Source organism: Rhipicephalus sanguineus, chromosome 7, assembly GCF_013339695.2.
Source record: "Rhipicephalus sanguineus isolate Rsan-2018 chromosome 7, BIME_Rsan_1.4, whole genome shotgun sequence".
NCBI classification, from domain to species: domain Eukaryota; kingdom Metazoa; phylum Arthropoda; class Arachnida; order Ixodida; family Ixodidae; genus Rhipicephalus; species Rhipicephalus sanguineus.
The window spans coordinates 105,230,965-105,252,088 of NC_051182.1; the positions used below are offsets into that span (position 1 = coordinate 105,230,965).

Consider the following 21,124-nt stretch of genomic DNA (forward strand, 5'->3'; position numbering starts at 1 on the left):
GCCGCTTGCCCTTCCTCTCGCGGGCGCGCGCCCAGAGAATGAGGGGATGATGTACATGAGAAAATTGCCCGACGTAGATGGTAGTGCTGTGACGTCGCTCCTCTAAGTAGACTGCTGTGCTTTGACGTCGCCATTTTTTTTCGTGAATTGCAGCGAGGTGCGGGGCTAATGTGCCTCCCTTTCCCATGCGTTCGTGTCCCCGCGGTTGGCGCATTGAGCAGACGCTAGTCCTGGAAACGAAAGTAATGCTCTGGCGCGTTCGAGCACTCATTATGCTCATACCGCGTCCAAGTAAACGTTAATGCGGCACTGGCTCATGATACCGCCACTCTCGTTCCCGTACAAATGTCGCAGCTTTCATGCCCGTCCCGCAGAAACAGGCAGTGCACCACAGAGAACGTCAGCACAACGCCCACGGCCGCTACATAAAAGAAAGGTAGCGGGCCGTGCAACGCCGCTCGCGTGCTCGGGCTGGCTCGGGCACGTCATGCGCACATGACGATGCATGCGCATGACGTGTTCATGCGTATGTGTCAAGTGAAGAGGGTAGGGAAGGGATTTGGCTTGCGAAAGCTACACGGGGCGAGTGGCAAGGGTTTTAAACTCGCCTCCTCGCATCATGGTTTCGCGCCGCTACAAGTTATTGTTTTTCTCAGCTCGTAATGAACCGATTTGAAAAATTCTTTCAGCATACTTCTCTTCATTCGGCACACAACAACTTCCAGCGTCTAACTAAAATTTGTTATGTGGCCTGGTGAAGGGCCCTTTAAGCACTATGCTGTGCAGAACTTTACATTTGGAAATCCCACCTGTAAAAAAAATCACAGCATATGCACGGAGTGAATGATGATGAGTGGGCGAAGCTGCGGAGGTGGGCGAAGCTGCGGAGTGGGCGAAGCTGCGGAGCTGCGGGGGAAGCTGCGGAGGCGAGCTGCGGAGCTGCGAAGCTGCCTTGCCCGATTCCTGTGGCGCATACCCACCTGAGGAGTTATGCACGACGGAGCACAAGTTACCGATAGCTTAATAAAAAGGGCCTTAGATTATTCCCCGAAAATCTGAGCTCTCAGTAATCACAAACAGGAACAAGAAGGATGGCCCCTCCAAGGATAACACTTGATGGTAGCGCAGACTAAGGACAAGGACACAAATTTTAAAGAGACACTAAAGAGCAAGACGATTTTTCTCGCATTAGTAAAGTAGTGTTCCACGATACCAAAAACACCACGCTTGCTGCGAGAAGGCGCTTAATAAGCGAGAAAACGCGCAAAAAGAAAATACAGGTGGCGACGCCACCTTGGAATTCCCGCACCATTTGCCGTGACGTCACATATTTTTCACGGCGCCTGCTTGGGCCTACGTAGTTCCTAATCGGTTAAATCAAAGTACATTGTTCTCCGAGGGGGCCAGAGACTTTACATGACGACTTTGTGGAAATTTCGTCGAGCCAGTGGCGCCAAAATACGTTAAATGCTCTTTGAAGTCTTTTACGTCACGAATTACAAAGTTCAGCGCGAAATTTAAAAATGAAACTTTGAACTTAGTTTTCTCCTCTAATAATAACCCTCTGGTGGTGAAATAAACTACACAAGAGTTCTCTGAGCACACTTCATCAATTGTTTCTCTTTAGTGTCCCTTTAAGGCACACGTACTCCACGAAACACAGCGCTAACTTTCAGCAACTGGTTCATTATTCGCTCATCCCGCTAGTATATACTCTCACGACGTCATACGTCACGTGTGCATAGCTTTAACGAACATAAATTGTACACTACGCGCATACATCACTAAGACATGACAAAACAATATCGCTGACCACGTGCAAACGGATTTATCCAAGTTACTAAGCCAAATGAAGTTTATCGCGAACAAATGTAGTCGAGTTCTCTATTTGACAACACAGCTGATGGACTGCTCATGCATGTGTCACCAAAAGTTGAATTTCTGCTGACCTCCATTGTCAGCCGCGCCATCTCCCACCTACTCCTACTCATGATAGCCGTTTCTTTAAATCTACGCTTGCACTTACATCTCCGGCAGTGAAGGACAAGAGAACTGCCAGGAGCTACGTCACTTACCTTGCTTTGCTCTCGCTACCTATCATTTATACACTTATCGGTCTGTAAGTCCAGAAGTAAGTGGAATCCACAGGTAAGTGGAATCCTCAAGTGGAATCCGGTAGACAACACACGCGCTACATTCAACAATTTTGTTCCCATGCTTCTTTTCACATACGCTCTCTGTTGTTCTATCTGATACTGTGTTCCTACACAGTCTCACCAGTTTATTGGGTGCTTAAAAAAAAAAACGCTTGCGTCACACCTTTCAGCGATTTTCTGTATTCTATGGGGAGAACTTATGTACTTATGGGATGACGGCAATATTCTTTTTTTTTTTTTTTTTGAGCTCGTGCTATCCACTTGCTCGGAACGTTTCTCTAGCGCTTTCCTATGCGGGCCTTGGGCAACTGATGCGATGAGGTGTTTAGTGTAAACAGCGTCGCTTAAGCGTAAGACCTGCTGCCTGGAGCTTTCGTGTCTGAGGCATTGGCTTAGCTTCTTCAGTGCTTCACTAAAACACATGTTCGTGATTCTCCGCTTCATAAATTTCGTATGCGAAACTGTAACAGTGGTTTATATGCTCTGGGTTCATAACGCCAGTACGTCATTTCATCAAAGAGTACAAATTTAAATTAAAGGAATCTAATCCTTCCGCCGCCCGGCATTTCAAATGTTACTTCTAGGGGGTTAAGACAGTTACGAAAAACGTGAGAAACGCCAGTACATTGACTAAGAAAACTTTCAGACGTGTGATCGATAAAAACTAAGGAATCAACGTACCTAAAGACTTACAACATTTGATTTTTGCAGGTGCTCTGATAGGTCCCTTGGTCCCTGCCCAGTTCTGCTAGAAACTGATTCTAGCAGTTGTCAACAGACGTACCCGCTTTAGAGTCGGAGGCGTGACTGAGCCTTTTGACGAAGGATTCGATATTTTAGTGCGCAGCTCTTTATAGGCGCCCGGGCCGTTTCTGCGTTGAGCGGCGTCGCCGTTGCCGTCGGTGGCGTCACCGATAGAGATGAAAAAAAAAGAGCAAAAAATACGAAGGCTCGACCGGTATTTGAACCCGGGCCCTCTGCGTGGCAGTCGAGTGTGCGACCACAGAGCCACGGCAGTTTTTTCTTTAATATGCATAGTTTTCAATTTCATGTCACAAACATACATCTTCAACACACAAAATACAAACGCACGCGCACAACAATGATGGTGCTATTTACAAAGAGCAATCTGTCGAAAATTTAAAACCGCTTCAATGAAACCAGGTCATCTAACATAGACATCCATATTGGTGGTTCTTCCTGAACTCGATACGTTTCTCTTAAATATATTGCGCATTCAATGACATACTCTCTAGCGGAACGAGCTTATAGATCATTTTGGACCGCCATTCTCGTTTTCCATATGCTGTGCATGCATGCCAGCATAACCATGTCATAGGACAAACCTGTTGCATCTGTGGGAAAGAAGGGAATACCACAGAGAGTAACCGGTAATTCTTTCTTTAAAGCTTTTCGCCAACTGCAAAGTCCTCAGCCATATTTCTTCATCGTCATCAGCCACATGCAACATCAACAAAGTGCACATAATACCTTACAGATGTGTAGCGGGTACCTCGTTTATCCACATGAAGACGAATAAAGGCGTAGTGGGTGCTGTCCTACTTAAAAAAAAAAAGATGACTTATGGCGTACTCGATACCGGGCTCGGTCGACACCGGCTTTCGAACGGCGTTGAACGTTCGACGCTCCTGCCGTGCTGTCCGTCTTCGGGGCTAGGATCGGGCGGCAGTATCCTTCTTCTCGTTGAGAGTTTATTTCATTTTTCTTGCTCATTTTATTACCTGTACTAGTTATATCGGTCTTTCTGGGCTCAAGCGAGTCAGACCATCTCGATGTCATTTTCTTCTCCTGGTCAAGGGCACTCCCCTTGGCTAGCCTCTATACCGGCCAAGGATTGGCCTATTGATTCTGTTTTGCGCAGTGGAGTCAGCAACGTCCCTGTGGCTCTGGTACCTACCAATGGGGGTACTATACCGATGAAGAACCCAAAGGCGCTTCAAGTGGAGCTTCGTAAAGCCACTTCGCATTACCAGCAGATTACCGAGGTTCGCCAATTCGGTCGTGGAGGCATTCTGTGCTGTTCTGCAGATCAGGAATGCGTTCGAGACCTCCTCAATTGTTCCGAGTTTGCAGCGCATCCGGTGAGCCCGTTTATTCCAGCACATCTTGCATGTTCGAAGGGCATAGTCCGCGGTGTAGATACGAGCATGACACCTGCAGAAATACTGGATTTATTCTCGGTAGCCGGTGTAGTTTCAGTCTACAGGTGCACCCGAATGATTGACAACAGGAAATCACCGACCGAATCGGTGATAGTAACCTTCGTAGGAACAGTTAGGCCATCAGAAATTAAAGCATGGCCACTCATATATAAGGTAGAGCCACTTTCCCCAAAACCCCTACAATGTTTGAGATGTTGGCGATATGGCCATAGCGTAAAAGGGTGCAGGTCAGTTGCTAGATGCCGTATCTGTGGCGAGAATCATGACAGCCGCGATTGCAACTCTGCACAAGAGAAGTGCTGTTTATGTAATGGAGCCCACCCTGCTGACTCTGTAGACTGTGTGGCAAGAGAACGAGAACTTGGGGTTCTTGAAATTGTGGAACGAAGGCGTTGCTCCCGTAGGGAAGCAGTTGCGGAACTGCAGGACAGATCAAAAGGCTATGCAGGCGTAACAGCGCGTCATTCCGCTGCCATGGATGCATCTTTGGCAAAATCTATAGCAGAGGCCATAGAGAAGGCTACTGAAAAGGCAATGGAACGCCTGGCAAATAACCTTTTTGAAACCTTGGCACAAATGCTATCAAATCAAGTGACTCAAATCCTTGGTGTAGTGTCAACGAGAGATCAGGAGTCTCAAGCTTTAGTGACTCCAAAGCGTACGGAGATGGAAAAATCGACAGCACATCAGCGATCTGGCTCTCCTCAAGCAGGACCTTCCAAAAACTTGGACCAAGCTGATCTGGAAACCCTAACAGATGATTCCGACGATATTGCAGATATGGACGCGGACTCTCAAAAGACACTGAAGCGTACTAGGTCGCCCCCTGAAAAAATGTCTCCTCATAAGTCGAAATCAAAAAAGTACCTGTCAAAGAAAGACTACTTTGAGAACCTCTCTAAAAAAGACTTCTTGAAAACGGATATATTCGATCAAGCAGTTTCAGCTACTGTTCTAGCATCAAAATAGGCTCCCTAAACATTTTGCAGTTGAATTGCCGATCGATTGTTTCGGCAGCCACAGATTTATCATACATTTCTTTGCAACTTTCCCCAGACCTCATTGCTCTCCAAGAAACCTGGCTTACAAATGGTCAAAAATTTTATCTAAAAAATTATCGACTATTTCGATTGGATCGACCTGGCAGAGGAGGTGGACTTGCCTTCTTGGTATCAACTAAGTTTAGTCACAGAGCCAAGATATCTTATCAGTGTATGGCTACTGACTGTGAAATTCTCGTATTAGACGTAACACTGCCAGACTGTTCTCCTTTTTCTTTTGTTAACGTATATTTTCCGGCAGGAGTGCAAGACACAAGATGTCTAGACGTCATGTTAGCTTCCTGCAGAAAGGACATATTACTGACTGGGGACTTCAATTCACACCACGTGTCTTGGGGTTTCAGAACAGATTTAAGTGGAAGACGCTTGTGGGAATGGGCTGTTGACAATAATCTATCTTGCTTGAATTCGCACGTTGCTACTTTTGTTAGAGGTCAGTCTAAATCGGCAATAGACTTGACATTTTCGAGCTCCTCTTTAAGTATATCTTCATGGAAAACTTTGGACTGCGCTACAAATAGTGATCATCTGCCTGTTACCTTTGACATTAAATTTCCGAGGATATGTTTCGGCGAAAAGGTTGGCTCATTTGTTAATTATGTAAAATTACAAAAAGACTTAAAGGCTACTTTGATTGCTCGCAAAGACATGCACGAAGATATTAGGGCTATGAGCCTGTGTGCAGTATTGAAAAGATCATTAAAAAACTCAACTTTTAAATTAAACTCGGGCACAGAAGGATCTTTTAGTTCATGGTGGAACGCAGAATGTATGAGGGCTTATCGAAAACGAAAAGCTGCGTGGAAACAACTGCTAGTGAACCAATGCCCCAAAAATTGGTGTGATTATAAATTCATAGCCGCTGATTTCAAACGCACTATACGCAAAGCAAATGATGACTACGATATTAACAAATTTAGTTATCTTTCTCGGGCTAAGAATAAAAAAGCGCTTTTTAGATTTTTACGTTCCCGAAAAATGCTTCCACCGTCAGAAAATATGGATTCTACAATTCTTTCACCCCGTGAACTCTCTGAATTATTAGAAAATATTGCTAAAGGATTAGAAGATAGATTTACATCAAATATGCCAAAATACATGGTGAACCCAATTGCAGGCGAGGACTTCGATGAGGTTAATGTAGAAGAAAAGGCGGATGTAATAAGGCATTTAGCTCCTGCAGCACCTGGACCAGATGGGGTGACCTCTGCAATGATCAAAGTAATATTCGAAGTATCGCCAAATGAAATCCTTAATCTGGTCAATTATTCTTTGAAAAATGCTTGGATACCTGCAGATTGGAAGCTATCCAAAGTAATTCCGATACTTAAAAAACAGGGAATTGGATTTGCCCTTGACAATATAAGGCCAATATCACTAACGTCTCACCTGGTTAAACTCATAGAAAGAGTTTTGAATGTCCGGTTAAATAAATATATAGATGATCAATCCATACTAAACCCCAGTCAAATTGGCTTTAGAGCTGGATGCTCAATATGGTGTGCGCATGTTGATTTAGAGAGTCGCATACAGCTGGCTCGGCGTCAGCGAGAATACTGTGCGTTAGTTACTCTGGATTTAGCTAAAGCGTACGATAAGGTTGAGCATTCGATACTCATTAAACAGATGGAAAATTACCGATTTCCAAACTACATAACAGCGTGGGTTTCAGAGTTTTTAAGAGAAAGGGAATTTTATTGTTTTAAAGATGGCTGCTCATCTAATAAATATAGGCAGAAACGTGGCGTACCACAAGGGGCCGTGTTGTCGCCCGTATTGTTTAATATATTCTTAAGCTCCATTCCTACTCATCAGGATATTCAATTGTATGTGTACGCAGATGATATTGCTTTCTTCGCGTCAAATAATGATCTGCACTCACTATATCTGACGTTACAAAACTATCTCAATACGCTAGAATCATAGCTTCAAAATATTCATATGACGTTGAACGTCAAGAAAAGCGCGCTTCTTGCGTTCTCTTTTAAGGAGCCTGTCAACATCTCGCTGATTTACAGCCAAGAGCTCATTCCACAGGTAGATTCCCTTAAATATTTGGGCATCATATATAATAAAACATTAAACTGGCGATGTCATATTGAAGAAGTTTACTCTAAGGCAACACGTGCAATGGGGTGGCTGCGGAAGCTTGGTAACCGTAGAACGGGATTGCGAAGAGATACGCTGTTAATGATTTATAAAATGTATTTGAGGCCTATCTTGGAATTCGGGTGCGTTTTATTTTCTGGCAGCGCAACTTATAAAATGAGACCCCTAGTACTATTGGAAAGGGAAGCTATGCGTTTGTGCCTTGGACTTCCAAAGTTTGTTGCTAACAATGTGTTGTATATGGAGGCGCGACTACCTTCTTTGTTAAATAGATTCAAATTACTTACTGTTCAAACATTCCTCAAGATATACGATTCGCCTCAGAGACGATCATTTTACGTTTTCATTAAAGAACCGAGTTTATTCTTTGAAAAACATTGGTCGAGACTACACACCCCACAGATTATATTTGTACAAGCATTACTAGAACCACTGAATGTAAAAATTAAACATATTGTCTCAACAGGTAATCCTAATTCAAATCTTCAAATACAATTTCACGATATTTTCCCTTCTAATGCGAAACAGATGCCATTTCGGTATCTAAATAACCAGTTTGAAGATTATATAGCTCACCTGAAAATAAGCAATATAATTGCGACTGATGCATCAGTATCAAAGGAAAAGGCGGGGGTTGGCATCTTCTCTCCTTTTCTTGACTGGTCTTTTTCGGTTCGACTGCCAGATTATACTCCTATATTCATAGCAGAATTATTGGCAATTGTTCTAGCATTACGCAAACTTCCCTCAAGTGAATCAACAGCAGTGATAATTACAGATTCTCTCTCAGTATGTACTGCACTTTCTGCGACTACAAATTTAACACTCATTCGTTTGTTTAGTCACCTAATACCGGCAAACTTACAAAAAGTTCAGTTGCTATGGGTACCAGGACACCGCGGATTAACTTTGAACGAAATGGCTGACTCATTAGCCACAATCGCCCTGAGTGGACCCCTCATCCCAATTTTACCAGATACGGCTTACGCGACAGCATTGAGATTCAGAAGTGCTGGTTTGCAAAGCGAAATAGGCAAATTCTCATTGGATAAATTTAAAGACTTCGCACATCTAAGATATGGCTGGAATAAACAATGGTGTTTATCTCGCCAATTAGAAGTTTCATACACCAGATTAAGATGTAGGATTCCGCAGTTGAATTATTACCTTCATAAAGCTGGCCTCAAGGCGTCCTCGTTATGCATGTTTTGCAATGAAATTGAAACAATAGATCATTTCTTTTTATTTTGTCGCCGCTACTCTAATCAGAGAAAAAGATACCTTGTAGCGCCATTTAAGAAGTTAGGATTAGCAATGAATGTTCCAGAAATTTTATCATTTGGCGACACTTTGTTAGGGTATAGCCACAGGGATGTCTGCTCTGCTGTGTTCGATTACATCAATGAAACAAAAAGATTACCGTGTTAGTCTATCTCTGTCCATAATCTTGATTCGAAATCTGTTATTATTTATCTTAGAAACTACCGAAACGATAGTCTGTTCGCTTGCTCCTTCAACAATTACATTTTTTAACCTAAATTTAAAGATTTGTTTAGTATAATTAGTGATTACTTCAAGCATCCTGCCGCCCAGTTCTTGGCCCATCCCCCTTTGTGGGTGAGCGCCATAAAGACGAGGACATCATCATCATCATCACCTTGCGAAACGGCAAAACTTAAAACACAGTTGGCCTTGCCACAACACGAAGCTGCGCTCAGAATTTGCGTTAGCTAGTGACGTAATCGTCGGTGAATTTTTTACTTCGACAAAAACCTCAAAAATGCTGAGTTTGCGGGAACGCAGAGAACTGATATAACAGAATGTTGACATGTCGAGCTTATCAAGAAAACAACAAATGTCTACTACATCAACGCACCAACCTTTTGCTTTATTTGTCACTCCCGCCATGCGTGTGCCTTGCATTATTACTGTTCAGTCACCCTGCATACTTCCTGACCTTTGAACACTTTGTTTCGCTTCTGTCGACGTTCATCGGGGGCCAAACAAGGAATGCGAGTTTAGAAGCTCGCACAAATTAAAATGGCCTGTGCCCATCTACAAACTGCATGCTCTTTACTAGAATGATAATAATAATACCGTCGCTCGGCGGAGTACGCTCTTCGATGGCATGGAGATGTCATCAATCATATTACCGAGCCAAAAGAAAATACTGAGCAGTAAGCACCAAAGTGCACATTTCAGCCACGACGCATTACGAGGCCTACCCGTGTCTCCGGTCCCGCGAAAGATACCCAAGATTCACCATTGAACGTCCCGAACGTTGAACGACACCGCTAGAACAGAGGCGGTATTCATAATCCCATAATACCGATCCGTGCGAACGCAGCCGCCCAAACCGATCCAGGAACTGAGGTGTCCAATGCCATTGGGCACGGCCACATATACGTACCTACCGCATCATGCTACATACCCACGCCGCAGCTACCCTCGTTGGTTTGGTAGTTACAACCTGGGTACATCAAACCGTACCCCCCTGATACTCGACCACCCTTTGCTCGTCGTAAGCAGAGATAGCGACCGAGCCCCGCGGCCTCGAATCATGCATAAGTGTGCTTTATAGGAGAGTCTGGAGGTGCTTATATATCGAGCGCGTCCTCGGCCGATGCTTGGCAACGCTTGCGTCTGAATTAAGTCGTAATCCAACCCATTGCCTTTCAGTAGTCATCGTAACATCGTTAACCACTCGGCCACGGCTCTCCTACGTTAAGCACGGTATAAGTGTTCCCTTTATTATTTGAGCTCCGCCGAGCTGTGCCCAGCTTGAACGATGACTCTGTGAAGAGAGCGTTTTTGAGGGAGCCGCCGCGGCTGAGATTAAGTAAGTTGGTCGGCGTAGCTGCTTAGGTAGATCAATTGATTGAGTTAATTCGTTGCTTGAAGACAAACGAGTTTCGGAGATCTTGCCGGATAGCAGAAAAAGTCGGTGTAGCGTCGGTTGACTATACGATTTAAATGCGAATTCTTAGCGATCCATAGGCACTTTGAGCGTTTCTATCTATCTATCTATCTATCTATCTATCTATCTATCTATCTATCTATCTATCTATCTATCTATCTATCTATCTATCTATCTATCTATCTATCTATCTATCTATCTATCTATCTATCTATCTATCTATCTATCTATCTATCTATCTATCTATCTATCTATCTATCTTGTCACTGGCGGCCAATGAGGACAGGCGTTTCGCAGTGACGTAAGCTAGCTTGGGCGTGAGCATTGTTCAGGCATGTTCGGACGCGTGGCTCGTGCGGGGAAGACCAACGCATGGCTCGCACCGAGGAAAAAGGCCTGGCGGCGTAGCCACGGTAGCCATGTCGCCGATTAACGGCGGTTCCCGGCGCTCGAGCCGTGCGGGGCCAGCACACGCCGTAGTTGGGGAACGAGGCGCCAAAGGGGAGGGCGCGCTCGATTCTCGCACAGTAAAACGGGGTACAAGCGTATATTGCCATCGGGCGTCACACCATGTGAAGTGCATAACGAGTTTAATGGTTTAAAGCCGGCCACCTATTACAAAAGACAAACACATTACTGTGCGTATTCCCTTACGAACACGTACGTTTTTTCGAAATTGCGATGCACCCATGGTCCTTGTCTCATGCTGCCCTGGCACTGCCCTGGCAAACGTGCGATGCACCCATGGGTGCATCACAACTTCGAAAAAAAGTATCACGCGTGTAATTGCTGCTGGTTTAAAGAATGCCACCCGTTACAAAGTGCATACGCTTTAGTGCGCGCATTCTCTTACACACATAGTGGGTACACTGTTGTCATAAAAGTGCTGTTGAAGATGGCGGAAACCTTTACCTTTAGTATGGTATGTCGAGTGTGTGTGTGTGTGTGTGTGTGTGTGTGTGTGTGTGTGTGTGTGTGTGTGTGTGTGTGTGTGTGTGTGTGTGTGTGTGTGTGTGTGTGTGCGTGCGTGCGTGTGTGAGACCGGGCGACTGAACATGACAAGCGAATAGAGCACGATGAGGATGGGGCCGGATATCGCTATCGCGTCCAACTCTTAAAGGCGATTAAGCGTCCCCCAATTTTTTCAAGCGTTGCTCGGCCCCGGAGCAACACATTAAAATATGCTACACATCTTCACAACATCGCAACGTAGCGTGCGATGATGTGAATATTATGCGCAGCATTGGTTAGTGTATTGCTCCGAGGCCGAGCAACGGGAAATGTTAATCACACCGTAGCGAGCGCTTCGTTTCAATAAAACCATGTCTGTGCTCTAAAATGAGTGCTGACGTTTCGTCAGACCGTAAGTTACCCTTTAAATGCCAGTGTACATAGTCGGCGTGCCTGGTAAGTGCACGATGTGCACACAACTAATGCATTTACAAAAACACGTCGATGCACCTCGTAACGCTTGACTCAGCAAAAAAAAAAAAAAATTGAGAAAATGCAGCATAGACAACTCGCTTACTGCATCTCATGAAATCAATTCCTACAATGCGTGGGATCCGCCGAATTTTTTCATTGAACTTTCTTAAGAGCCTAAGAGATTTCAGCCAATCCCGATGCCGGACATATCACTGGATAAGGCAGTCAGCCAATGAGAAACAATACATACCAATGAGATGCTTTGTGAATTCGGTCGTCGCCGCCTTCCTAGCGTCGGAGTATTCTCTGGGCTTGTGGTTTGGTGCATCTCTGCTTGGTCGGAATCTCAGTAGTAGAGAAAAGGGTCTGCTTTATATGTTCAAGGTACTCCGACAGAAATCACTAAGCATAGAACTGCCCTCCAATTAATAGCTTGCATAACTGTTGATTCGCTGTGCACGACTAAGTGGGGAGCGATAATATACAGTGAAAAGAGACGGATTGGTCAACATTGAATGCGTTTTGTATTTGAAGCAAATATCCACTGAACGAATTCGTACTGAAAGCACTCTAATCAAACTTAACAGTAAATTGCGGGAATCGCGTGTTATAAGGAGAAACAATTGCATTACAATTTCCATTAGGATTTTAGAATAAAACGTAACAAAAAAAAAACGCTTGTTGATATTTATAAAGCATTATGCAAGAGCTGCCGCTCATAAGCTTCAGTTTTTTTCGAGGCGATTATGCAAGGACCAGATAAAGAAAACGACTAAGAGATGCCTCGACAGAAGTGGCTGACCCCTTACGAGACAATTGGTTTTACGGCCAATGACTATAAACATACATTTGCAACAGATTCGACAAGGTGGTTGCATAGCTACCAACGGTTATAATGCACACCTCTGCAATCTTGTAGATATACCGTAAAGAGTGTCCAAGCCCGCCGAGGACCGCGGACGGATTCAACTCAAAGAAACCTGCAACGGTGCGATGGATTCATCGGCGCTCCGGCCTGGCATCGAAACGCGTCCGCAAACTCGGGCACGTACTGCAGTAGCGCGTTGCACACGGGGTCCTTGTTGCCTCTCATGCTGCCCTGGCACTTGTTGTGGCACATGGCGATGAACAGCATCTGCATGCTGCTGTACGCCTCCATGCCTTCGACGGCGTTATCGGCAGTTGCGGTGAGCTTGTAGGCGGCCACGAGTGCGCTGACGCCGAACGCCTCGGCCAGGAGATCCTCGATACTGTCCACCGCTCCAAACTGTCCGCGGATCAAGCAGGACCGCGCATCGGCGAGCGCGGTGGCCGATGCCGGGTCTCCGTACCGGCGGTAGGCGTCGAGAAAGAGTCCTCCCAGCGCGCGACCGACGACGGCTCCGAGGCCTCCGTAATTGACAGCCGCAGGCAGGCTTCCTTCGTACATGGGGAAACGGAGGGCGTACGGCATGAGTTGGAAGTCGCCTTCTCCCCTAGGTAACACGTGGTAGCGGAACTTGTAGACGGCGTAGAGCTCAGATGCGACGTCCTCCATGGGCGTGTCTGTCAGTGACGCGGCGAGGACAACCCAGTTGTGAGCGAGGGAGCCGACGTCCATGTCCACTAGGGGACCCCGCGCGAACCTGTCGATTTCAGCGGGGGCGAAGGTGCGGAACGGCGCGTCCAGCGAAGCCCAGTTGGAGACCACGGTGACGTTCTCCTCGTAGTGAGGCCACGCTTCGAGCCTGTCTCGGAATGCGCTGCGGACGGATAGCGTCACCTCCCGCGCGTCAACCATGGCGTCACTGCGTAGGACTTGAGTAGTGTAGGGCGCGAATAGCGCTGCGTTCGACATAATCATGGCGCGACTGACGCAGAAGGCGTCGCTGTAGACCTGCGCCTTGCGGCTGTCCTTGTCGTAGTAGTTGAGTATAAGTTCTCGGTTGGTGTACAGGGCGGCCACCTGGACCGTGCACCAGGACACAAACGAGTACATCCCAGCCTCGCCAAGTGCCGCCCACAGGGAGACGAACGTCTTAACGTAACTGGGAGACCTGGTTGCTACGTTCAGACCTCCCGTAAGATTGATCCGGAATCGGGAGAGCGCTGCCGTCCATCGGGCTTCCGACAGGCCGGCGTCGGGTGCGTCGACAAATTCCTGCGCCCGCGACAAAGTGCCGTTCCGTTCGCTTACCGAATAAACTTGCGCTAGCTTGCCGAGCGCCATGTTTTCGACGGCGATGGTGTCTTCGTAGCTGACTATTCTGGCAGTGACGTTGCGCCGGTCGCCTCGAAACGCCCGCATCAGCTCGTTGAAGTAGACCCGTTTTCCTTCCTCCGTTTCGAAGCCGACCGTCTTGTCGTAGACGAATGGAAACGAGCTGCCAGGCTTGACCACCAGGGCGTCTTCGAGGGGAGTTCTCGAGATGGTAAATGTGACGACCGCGTCCCATCCGAGTCTCAGCGAGGTGTACAGGAGGGTGTGCAAGAGGTCGCAGGGGCCTTCTGGCACTTCGGGCCACGTGATATTCGCGCCGCGCAGCAACTCCGTGACCAGGGCCAACTGGTCGCTCCTCCCGTGGACGACGTCGTCGCAGCTGCGGTACAAGGCGGCCGCCATCTGCGTCTCGTTCTGTCCCTTTACCGGGATCTCCATTGCGAACGCGAAGTCGCGCACTCGCTCCACGACTTCGGCGAACTGGTGCTGTCGCACGCTGATGACGTTGTCGCGCTCCCAGCCGTCGCAGACGAAGTGCGTGAAGCTGCGGCATGGGTCGACCGACGTGTTGATGGACGTCTTGAGGCTGTCCGAGTAATCGCGACATGCCGAGCTCGAGCACAGCATTTCCGGTCCGGAGGCGGACAAGCGCCTCCCGATGAGCACAGAAACGAAGAGCAGGGAGGCGCACAAGAACACGGCGACTACAATCAGCGCCTTTTTGGTGTTGGACCAGCTTTCGCGATGGGCCTGCAAAAAAGACGTATACGAATAGATTTCACTCTGGTTAAGTCAACCTACGTTGAAGAGCGTGTGCTGCTACGGTTCGGTCGCGATCCTCTACACCAAGGGTCGGCAACCTGTGGCCTGCGGGGCAGCATTGTGCAGGCCTAGGCACAATGATTGAACCACCTCCTCCCCTTGTCCCTTCCTATCTGAAGGCCGACATAGCAGTTTTGTCCTGGTATGGTGTTAGACAAGAACAAAGAAATATCATTTCAAGTTGGCATTGTTCCCCATCTTCACACATAGCTAGATAACGTCTTCATTTCCTTTCTTTGTACAGGTCGGAAAAAAAAGATGGGAGGGGGGGGGGCGAGAAATGTTTTTCGGTTAGAGAAGGACCTCCTTCCTATAGGAAAAGGGAAACTCGTGTCTAGCATGTTTGCAGACGTATAACGCTTTTGAGCTGAAACTCAACCTTTTCCAACAGCAAGCGTGTGAGTCTAATCTTCGACACGTCCCGTGCTGCAGAAGTTTTTGTGGGAAATACGACCTCACCGTTTTCCACAGAACAACTCTGTCATATATTACGGGGTTCAAAGAGGGAGTTCGAGGTTAGGGTCCCTGACTTTCAAAAACATTCGAGTAGCATCCGATTCTTTCATAATCCTTTTTCAGGTGGGACTATCACTTGGAACTGGCTGATCTGCAGACAGACGATGAGCTCTAAATATAGCAGGGAGCTGAGCTAATTGGTACGTATTCATGTTAAAAGACTAGACGTGCGAACCAGGGGCGTAGCCAGAAATTTTTTTCGGGGGGGGGGGGTTCAACCATACTTTATGTATGTTCGTGCGTGCATTTGTATGTGTGCGTGCCTATATACGCAAGCAAAATTGAAAAATTTCGGGGGGGGGTTTGAACCCCACCAACCCCCCCCCCCCCCCTTGGCTACGCCCCTGGTGCGAACACGGACAGAATCAAGACACCACAAATGCCGTGGCGTCATGACCGTGGTGACTGGTGTTTGTGGTGTCTTGACTTCTTATGAGGCGTGACAGGCCATGGCTCTCCCATAGATAGAGTGCGTGTAGTACTCTAAAGCGTTTACAATTTTTTTCTAAACACGTATTATTGTGTCCTTGTTTGCACGCCCAGTCTGTTAACATGGATGAGCTCAAAGACGCATTTGATGCGAAAGAGATTTACACTGATGCGAAAGGTTTTATACGCTGGCCTCACAGATTCAAAGTTCTCGAGTTGGAAGAAACTATAGCGCGCAGCCACGGTAACTGTGTTCGCCAGTACATATATCGTCTGCGAAGCGACTTTCTCTAGCATGAAGTTCGTGAAATGAAAATTGCGTTCCCGACTAACCGATGAACACCTCCACGAACTTCTGTGCCTGTCGGTGAGCAACCTTGATGTATATATTTGCGATATGGCTAAAAATGTTCAGCAGCAAAGTTTCATTGAACGAGGTTTTTTTTTTGTTCGTTGCTTCTAACCTACGTCTGCAAAGTGCAACCGTCTGACATGCTTGCTGACAATAGTTATGATTCCTGTCCCAGTTTTTGACATTATTGGATTCATGCAACTCGCCCTCCGCCTCAAAAGGTTGCCGACCCCTGCTCTACACTGTATGGCTAATCAACGGTAACAGCCTTGCGGCAGCGACGGCGCTGATTAGGAACTTAGGAAGTCCATAGAACTGATTTCAGGGAAGCTTTCTTGCGCACCACACAGTACAAATGCAATGGTTTCTCGATGGCAGCTTGGACGAAATGCTGAGACGTTCAAGTGTGCATATCGTTACAGCGATGGACAAAAATAAAACATAGGAGGCGAGACACTAATGCTCCTCTATGCAGCACACGTAGTGGCGTCTGTCCTGTCACCTTTCTTGTACTCCTCTCAATAACGCTACTCTTAGTGATTCATGTGTGGGACCAAGAACAGGTCTAGAAGAAAGTGAATACTCTGCCGTTGCTACCTTGTGTCACGAGAGCCACGGGAGCCATGACTCACTCAGCCATATAAAGGCGTTCGCCTGAATAAAGTAGTAATATTGTCTCGTAGTTGCGACGGTCAGGAACGAAACAGTGAAACCTGCGAAGATTGAGCTATTTATTTGGCGAACCTGCGCCCAACAACAAAAAGCTGTCACAGTGCGAGAAGTGCAACGATCTGAATCTGACCTACGCAACTAACGCGTATAGGCTTATATATGTTCATGAATCATCGTACATTCCAGCACAGTAGCCGGTGCTCACGTGCGTTCAGGAATGTACCCCACTGTTCGCATCGTACACGCAAACTGGCTAGACCAAACGGAAACATTCGAGAATGTCTGAATACATTAGGGCGCGGATTGCGTCTATAGCGACAACACGTGTTAACAGTTCTAGTCGGCGAAACCCGCGGTCACAATGAAACGTGAAAACTAAGTGCGCGTGCACAGAGCGGTTTCGTACTACTTTGTCATGCATTTCGCACACAGCGTCAGTTGGCGTGAGCGAAATTCATCGAAAGTTTATTTGACCGTCCCATGCAGGCACGTTTTGTTCAGCGCATCGTAGGCGTGCGCAGTGTTCCCCATTAGGGAAGGCAAAGTTTCATCTCAGTGGCCCCCCTCCCCTCTTTGTTGGTTGAGCCCCAAAGACAACGTGCTTCACAATGGATTAAAAAATGAAAGGCGATGACGTCTTTCTCACAGTGGCGTTCCTTTGGTCCCTGGCTTTCAGGGAGTAAAGATGAAAAGTAAAGAGTTCTGGAATGCAACATCCGGGGTCTTCGGCCGCCATTATCGTCAAAAAAACTACGTGGCCATAACCCTGCTTTTTAAAGAATGACGGGACAGGTCCGACTCAGTGACAGTGCGAAGCCGACCTGGTCCCCCTGCCCCCTTCGTTAAGTGATTAGTAGGGTGCCCCCCCCCCCCCCCCCCCACCCTCCCACCCTGCGGCTGTCTATGGTCAGCATAGACAGTTGAAGCGAGTATATCACGATGAGCGCGTACTGAGTTTTCTACTCACCACGTTCTCTGTGGGGTTCTCGTAGATCGCTAGGTCTCGCGTGAACTGCGGAGCATCCTGGTTAAGCAGGAAATTCCGAGTCGACGAGGCAGCGTACGGTGTGACGACGTCCGCCGAGCCGTCGACCGCTTGCCATGGCGACGGCGATGGGGCGCCGCTGAGGATGGGAGAGCCCGACTTGCTCACCGTCGACTCGAGAGAGCGACGCTATAATCAACAAACGGTATCACAGGTCACGTCGAGAAGATCACAAATCTCGACGACGACGTTGTGTTCACAGCGCGTTTATTTAAACCACACGTAAAAAGAAAGTGATGAGAAATTGTTGAACTGCGAATGTCGTTGGGGCCAACGTCCCGACAACAGGACTTGTCTTCATCAGGACTTGTCTTTGTCACCATGACCAAGGTAAATCTTCTCGATACGTTGTCTCCAGCGACATTCCATGTTCAGCGATTTCTGATCTTTTCATGTTTTCATCTTCCACAGGCCTGTAGTTCCATGTTGTTTGGATATGAAAAAAAAAAAAAAACCCCAGTAACATGGGTCATAACGAGATTGGACGGCAATCGCGCGTTCGCCAACGATTTCAGATGGATAGTGTATTGAACAGGGTGTCGGAAAGAAATGTTTTTCGTTTCGGTTTTAGTTTCGTTCCACCGCAAAAAGTTCCGTTTCGTTTCTGTTCCGGAACGAATAAAAAAAGTCACAGTTTCGCCGCAACGGCGAAGCAATGATTGCGATAGCAATAAATTGTAATGTAACGCGAAGAACGGAAAGTAGCTCGAAATTGCCAGCACATCGCTCGAGCCCAAAGGACGCACGAAAAGAACGCACACAGGACGAGCGCGAACTAATGCGTCACAGCTCGACACTTGAAGCGCACAGCTCAACCATAAAGCAGGACGCACGAAACAAACGAACAGGTACACACAAGACGAGCGCGAACTAATTGTCACAGTTGTTACTTATTTCTGTTTGAACAGCGCGCTCCTTTCGCAAACGCGGCCGCTGCAGCGAGCGTAAGCAAAGCACCCCACCGGCCGCCCCTTCTTTCCTTGTGATAAGCGCACGAAAGCGACGACGCCCTGTAGAGCGAACAGCAACGGCGTTCGCAGGGGCGGGGCGACGATCTTTAAAGCGCGCAATACGCGCGCACGTCGCGTCATTTATGTGGCCACTAAGAAAGCATGCTGAATTGCATGGTGTATATAAATAGCTCACCGTTAGCAGGCTGAGAGACGGTGCTGTCGTGGCGTATCGTGGCCTAACGTCTAACGCGGCGGGCTGCAAAGCGAGAGGTCGCCCGTTCGATTCCGCGCGTCGGAAAGAATTTCTTAATTATTTTTCTTTGTGGCCTTTCTATATATATACATACTTATACATATACGGTGAATGACGGCGACGGGGACGGACATTTTCCAGCCGAGACTGTCCATGTAATTGCTATCGCAATAAAATGTTCCGTAACGGTTCGTAACAGTTTTTATTTGTATGCAAAAATTTGAAGTTAGAGTAATCATAAAAAACACTGCATTTCTGGTATAGTTACTTGCGATCCTCTTAAGAAAGTGGGACAGGGGTAAAACACGTACATCCCACGTTCTTTAAAGCAGCGGTAGTAACTGTACCACGAATTCCTACCAACTAGCACAAACCAGTACCCTTCAATGCCATAGCATTTATTTTCTCAAAAGTCAATTACGAATTTTTTTAGCAGGTTCAATGCTTTGTGTCAACGGAGTGACACAATCTCAGAAGCAGCATATCATTGATGTGCGAGACCGCTGTTTTGATAAAAAAATCGGCAGGCCTGCGCGGAACACGCAGCACCGTCACAGCGAAAGCTGGAAGAGAGGCCTTTCTAGAGCACGTTGTAGGCTCTCTTGGGGCAACTAATAGGAGTACACATGCTTGGTACCAACTACGCCACAAATCATCGTAATTTTTCTGAAGTAGCGAAGCACCCACTATGCCACTTTTCGTCATTCTTCGGAGAATCGTGGTACTCGCTACACATCTGTAAGGCATTATGGGCACTTTGTGCTGTGGCTGAGGACGATGAAGAATTATGGCTGAGCCCTTGAGCCCTTTGTAATGGGTTGGAAGCATTCAGCGACCGACTTGTGGCGCAATTCGCATTGTGTGACTCCAGGTTGTTACTTTACTCTTCTGCCACGCTATATTACATATGTTAACAGGATTCCTTGCCCGACATTACGCTAGAGTATTTTTGCGAAGGCGTTACGAGCACCAGCGTGGTTCTGTGCTATAGAATACTCGACTGCCACGCATAGGGCGCGGGTTCAAATCCCATCCGATCCCATAGAAATTTGTTTTACATTTCATTTTTTTTTCTTATTTCACGCGATATCGGTTACGGACACCGGCGGCGGCGGACAACTATGGCGCGAAAGTCGACTGTTGTGATCTCATAACAGCTTTCGCTATAACAAACTTCAGTGCCGAGAATGCCCTCTCCACGCTTGCTGCGTGGCAGACACGCAAAAGTCAACTTGCGTTAATATAAACATCTCTGGTTGCCACTGTTTTCATTTTTCACACAATTTGAACACATCTTTGCTTTGGAATTCCTGCATGAGGTACGCGGTTATACTGTACCCTGAGATATGCATAACTGCTCACGTTGCATGACCTCAGTTGTTCTGGATTGCCAAGTTTTCTCGGAAACCGAAAAATGATTGAAACAATTTCGGTTTCACTCCGGAACGATATAATAGATAAAGTTTCGGTTACGTTTTCGTTCCGGTCAAAAATGTTTTTTTCGTTTTTCGTTCCGTTCCGACACCCTGGTATTGAAGCGATAGCGTTCAAGAGCCCGTGTCACAGAAATTTCGGTGGTGGCGTCAGTAGTGCGTACAGCTAAGCGTTAGTGCGGTAGTTATTGCGTTAGAGCAGTAGTGCACAGCTAGGCAACAGGCTGCTATAGGGAATAGTTTAGGGGTGCTGCGTGCCGAGCTAAGACGCGTTGCTTCTGTAACTTCTCAAAGCTGAGGCACGAATAGGTTTTAAATGCGAAGCATTTCTTAGCGAACGTTTGGCACAGAACGTTTGGCACAGCATTTCTTAGCGAACGTTTGGCACAGAATAAAAATTAGGATCTATTAGGAATCGAACCCAAGCATTCTGTGTGGCAATCAGGCATTCTACCACAATGCCACGCCAGGTCTATAAACTGGTTTAGAAAAACAGCGTATGCAGCAACGTCAATTTTGGTTGTGGTGCTGGATCTAATTTTACAAGAAAGCAATAGGCACTAGGTATGTACTCCTACGATACAAGCGTCATAGCAGA

The 21,124-nt window shown here is 46.9% G+C and overlaps 1 protein-coding gene across 1 annotated transcript; it reads right to left on the minus strand.

Annotated features, from left to right (window-relative positions):
* Nucleotides 1-12,821: 12,821 nt before the first annotated feature.
* LOC119398898 (endothelin-converting enzyme 1) lies at nucleotides 12,822-18,210 on the minus strand. The gene is made up of 3 exons (XM_037665712.1): nucleotides 18,163-18,210; nucleotides 17,810-18,016; nucleotides 12,822-14,801 (listed from the first exon to the last, which is right to left on the minus strand). Exons 1-3 carry the CDS (start codon nucleotides 18,208-18,210, stop codon nucleotides 12,822-12,824), a joined length of 2,235 nt encoding a protein of 744 aa, XP_037521640.1.
* Between the last annotated feature and the right edge of the window lie 2,914 nt (nucleotides 18,211-21,124).

Coding starts and splice junctions, on each gene's coding strand:
- LOC119398898 (XM_037665712.1), bottom strand. CDS start 18,210: ATGGTGACAAAGACAAGTCCTGATGAAGACAAGTCCTGTTGTCGGGAC. Junction 18,017..18,162: donor ACAAGTCCTGTTGTCGGGAC/GTTGGCCCCAAC, acceptor TGTTGATTATAG/CGTCGCTCTCTCGAGTCGAC. Junction 14,802..17,809: donor AGAACCCCACAGAGAACGTG/GTGAGTAGAAAA, acceptor TCTTTTTTGCAG/GCCCATCGCGAAAGCTGGTC.